Source organism: Suillus subalutaceus (genome assembly GCF_016647625.1).
Source record: "Suillus subalutaceus strain FC151 chromosome Unknown DFJ58scaffold_359, whole genome shotgun sequence".
Taxonomy (NCBI): domain Eukaryota; kingdom Fungi; phylum Basidiomycota; class Agaricomycetes; order Boletales; family Suillaceae; genus Suillus; species Suillus subalutaceus.
The window spans coordinates 22,298-27,263 of NW_024540608.1; the positions used below are offsets into that span (position 1 = coordinate 22,298).

Sequence of the window (4,966 nt, forward strand, 5' to 3'; positions counted from 1 at the left end):
TCATGATATCATTGATTGAATGTGTGCAGACTTGCTGATATAATACATAATCTGATGGAGATCTCTGTCGCACTGAGCATTCCAGCTTCCCTTCAGGTAATCCAAACCAAGTACAATATCATCATTCATCTCTGGATGCATGCATTCCACAAACTCCTCAACCTCTTGTGAGTCAACTCTCCCCATCTGATCGTCAACTGCCGCACCTGAATTCTTCGTCCTTCTACACAGCATGCTATTCACTAACATCCAACTTGACAACTTTTTGCCAACCCTTGCTCACTTCATTGAGCACATCGAAATCAAGGGAGCCAAGGAACACGAGTGGATTATGATGGCAGGCACAGGTGGTCCAGCTGTAAAAGTTGCCAAGAAGTGTCAAGTTGTGCCCGCATTCCGCGACAAAGACAGAAAAGAGAAACAGATGGACGTGGATGATGAAGGCGCCTCACAAGCATCTCCAGTTCTATCGGACGCAAACACACCTACAGAGTTGCCAGTGTCATTCAAACTGGCATTGGAATTTGCATTTTTGATGCTCTCATTCATTCTCCACAATCCAATGCAGAAGGCCTCACCTTTTGCTTGTTCGACCTTAGATCTCAGCCATACCATACCTTGGCATGATCTTGCACAGTTTTTTGCCACCACCCCCCACGACATCTTTACTGCACAGGGATTAGTCATCCCAACTGCTGGCCATGAGGGGTGATCAATGCTGACGAGTGGTTGTGCCCCACCTCTCTCCAAAGACTGGTGCCTTCATGGGATGGAGTGGATCGGTCAAAAAGTCTTTAAGCGTGGATACTGGAAGAGCAGAGAGGAGAGATGGATGGAGGTGGAGATCCTGGATGTGGAAGAAGGTGGTCAACTCACCGATGGGATTATTGAAGATGAAGATGACGAAGAGGATGGCCACTCCCATAGCTGTGTGGTTTCCTTGTCAACAGTTGTTGATGGGTTCACCTGGGTAGAGGGCACATGTGAGTGGAGGGTCGAGGGCGTATTGGAAGTGAAAGTGATGCGATGGCTTGAGGGTGATCATCATGAGCATGAGGAAGAGGAGCAGAGACAATGTGGTTGTCATTGGACTGACGACTGTATGGATGTCAATGTCGATGATGAAGACGCTGATGAATCATCAGAACAGAGTGAAGATGATGAAAATGATTCTGAGGAAGTCAAGGATCTCAAGGTGAGTTGTCTCATTGGTGATTCAGACTGACATTCTTGAAGAGCTGGCACTGCATTTGTTCTGATCTAATGGCTGGCTCCATGAGGCTCTTGGCAATCTTGTGCTGGCTGCGGAATCTACAGTCTAAGATATTCCACTTCAGGTGAGCCCGCTCAAACAATGTCTCGCCTACCTCATTCTGAGCATCATGGCAGGCTATCCTACTCTTGCACTAGATCCTGATGATATCCCGTCAACTAGGAGCTCAAAATGTAATATTCCAGCCTATGATTTAGATATTACATGCTGATTATTACTTCACAGTGCTGATTTCATTTGTTGTATCATCAACGGTCACCTCCAGGCTATCATGCCCTCCTTCGAACCGATGTGACAATCATATTGGCGCTAGGCATGTATACCTGCATAAGCCTTCAATAGGTGGACCAAAGTTATCTCTCATATTATTCACTACTCCCCTATCAGCAGTCTTCACTTGTCTCAGCCATAACCCTTGTCCAACGCTATTCCCACACTTTCCTGCACTTTCCTGCACTATGCGTGCACATTCCTGCAGCACTATTCATGCTCCCATGACTTATCCGACGCTATTCCCACGCTTATAGCACTATCAGAACTACCAGCAATGTGTCTATAGGCGCATTAGTGCATGTCCGCTCTATCTAGCGCTTGTTCCCACGCTTAGCGCTTATCCAGCGCACTGTTCTCATGCTCTAGGATTTCACCCGAAACATCAGAATCCATCCATTGTCCATCCTACCTCATTGGTATGTAATTTGCCTTGCCTTGAGTTTGTAAAAAGTGCTACAGTCTTATTACATGTATATCCTATCCCTTCCGAGTCCGAGATGGCATAGTTTACTAGTATAAGAAGCCTATGGTGACTACTTCGACATTACTTCCCTTCAACTGTATTTCCTTCTCCTTTCTCCTTATCTCCTTAGGTTTTAGGTTTTACTCAGAAGTAGTCACCCTTTAGTTGCGCTCTATGGCCCCTATTTGACTTTCCTTACCCTTGCAATCAATACCTTTGATCTCACTCGCTATCCATTACTCTCCTTTAACTCAGTGTCTGCTTTCTTGACTTCCACTCTTTCCCACGTGTTAGCGCTCTATCTTGCGATGCACTATTCCTGCGCTTTAGCGCTCTTTTGGGTCTTTCAATCTTGAGTTTTCCTTAGTAGCTTTTTCCCTTGGGTTGGACATTCTTGCTTTATTGTTTGCAAGGATAGCAGCATAGGCAGAGCTTAGACATATACTGGCTGAGTACTTTAACAGGTGCCTAGTCAGGTTGTGTTTTTTCACACTGATAGTCAGAGCATAGGCATGTTTTTCTTGACACTGCTGATACAATGCTACAACTTTGGTTGCATCAAGCACAAGGCACAATAATTTACCTTATATATGGTGCTGTCATGCTGACCATTTTCTCATCTCCTTGTATCTATTTAGCACCTGGACCATGTCTCATTTCTCTCAAAATGCATCTGACTCAGATGATGAATGGGACGCAGAGCTTATCGTTGAATCTGTTGCAATTCTGGGACCAAATGCCTCAAAGGGAGACTTCATGGATGTAAGTTTAGATGTCACTCAATGTACCTATCGAACTCTCCTCTTACTCTAGGCACTCAGGTGCTGCAAATCCAGGTTCAGAAGCTCATTGAGGAAAATCGCACTCTTTGTGAGGAGAACAAGGTTCTCGTTGCCAAGAAGCCCAAATGCAAACATTGCACAGAAGCTTCCGACGAACTCCTGGCCCACGAGCAAACAATAACACTTTATGCCTGTAAATACGGCATGACTGTTGAAATGTTCCCTAACACCAACCTTTTCAGCAAACAACATCCCGAAATCCAACTCCATTCAACAGCCAAGACCAGTACTTGACGGCAATGACCCAGGAATCAGCATTTTTAGATGAACTATTTCAGCACTTTCCTGATCGCTTACATGGCATCATGGAAAGTTCATACTTTCAGTGATCTCGTATGTATCACATGTTTCAATACTAATTGTTGAACTAACAATCATCCTCCAGGTAATGAAGTCCGTTTACGAGGCTCGCTCATCGGAAATGAACAAACTATGTAGCGTTGCGGGCAATATATTCAACCTTCCAGGAGTATACTTCAGCAATACCCAGTACTGCAGAGCCGACGTCACAGAAATACAGAAAATGCTTGGAGTGTCAGCGACGAATCCGAAGTACAAGACATTTCCCCGATCCTGTTCCTTGGAATGCAAGAGGACCCTACCTTGAAGACTGTGATCGGAAACTGGGAACTTTGGCTAAGGTATGGGTTTTTTTTTCGGTCAATGGGTGTGTTATTTGTGACATTGATGTATCTCTGATAGATTCTGAAGGCTGCACTTTGCGGTGTTATTTCACTTCACCCAAAGACCACTGGTGGACCAGAGACCAATGCCCAGTAGTGGAACCTTGAACACGTTACACCAGGATCTATTGTGTGTGTGCTGCATTGTAAGTTATTATCTATGCTATGTCACATGTTCTCCCTCAGTCAATACTATTGCAGGCAATCTTTTTGCTATCACCCGATACTGAATTTCAGAAGTCGGGCACAGGAAAGTCCTCCGCATTAATTACAAGGACCTGTTCTTTCACTACAAGAAACTCTTGCTCACCAAGTGGGATAGCCACCACATCCAGACCATTGTGCAAAACATCAACTGAGAAATTTTTGGCTCTGTGAAATCTTCTGCTTTTGCAGCCACTCAAGAAGATCACTCCAGTGAAGTCATTCATGTAATCAATATTGATAGCAATGAGTCAGACATATCTGAACCTACTCCGTCTTCTGCAGTCCAGGGTACCACTGCCTTTCAGTCCAATACTGTCGAGGTGGCACAGCCTCCTGCTGCTCTCAGCACTGTTTCATCTCTTAGTACCACCTCCACTCTCAGTGCCACTTTCCGAGCTACTGTTCATGCTGATGCAGCAGTTCCAGCAGCTACTAATACAGTTGTAGTACAGGATGCAGATGTGGAACGGCCACCAGCTCAAGGGAGAGGAAGAGGAAGGGCCAGGGCAAAGAGCCTGCAGCTACAGGTGTTCGACGCAGTAATCGTGCTGCTTAGGATACTATTAGTAGATATACTAATCTTATTTCATTTCATTTGTAATGTTAATTCTAGCTTTGATTCACCTTTCGTGCGCACCAAGTCTTATTAGTGATACTTGATATTGTCTTATAGGTAGCCAAAAAACAATGGTTCAAATAGAATTAAGTTACCCTATATAAAAAGACCCTTTAGCCTAACAGTTTTGTTGTGTAAGAGTCCTAAGTATCATGTGACCTTAAGCTTAAACTAATAACTACTACACAGTCGAGCGTTCAAAACATGCCAAGTACAGACTATATAATAGACATGTAAGCATCAATACAAACTGGATAAGATATTGTAAACTAACAAACAAACATAACAGGACCTGATAAGCATAAGCTAAAGATAAGATAGCAATGTAGCAAGGTGATAGAAAAAGGGGCTTGTAAGATAAGGTCAGTATTCCAAGAAGTGGAACATGGGGGCATCATTACAACTGATTGCTGTATAAACAGCCATTACAATGACTAATATTGATTTGAACACCCATTTCAATTACCATTTACAATTGGCATTGCAAACAGTCATTGCAATGCCCATTACAAGACACACTCTATTATAAACTCTATTCAAGCAGCAGTTTGTATTTAAAATTTTCATGCTTTGTAATGCATTGAAAGCTAGATTAGGAATTTCTAACAC

The 4,966-nt window shown here is 43.6% G+C and overlaps 2 protein-coding genes across 2 annotated transcripts; both read left to right on the forward strand.

Moving 5' to 3' along the window:
- Positions 1–208: 208 nt before the first annotated feature.
- DFJ58DRAFT_671981 (uncharacterized protein) lies at positions 209–712 on the forward strand (the record flags this gene model as incomplete). The annotated part of the gene is made up of 1 exon (XM_041383004.1): positions 209–712. A coding segment is annotated over one exon (504 nt), but the record flags the coding sequence as incomplete, so codon positions are not given.
- Positions 713–769: 57 nt separating this feature from the next.
- DFJ58DRAFT_737458 (uncharacterized protein) lies at positions 770–1,259 on the forward strand (the record flags this gene model as incomplete). Its single annotated transcript, XM_041386934.1, has 2 exons — positions 770–1,195; positions 1,221–1,259. The coding sequence occupies 2 exons, from the start codon at positions 770–772 to the stop codon at positions 1,257–1,259; spliced, it is 465 nt and encodes a 154-aa protein (XP_041235132.1).
- Positions 1,260–4,966: the final 3,707 nt, after the last annotated feature.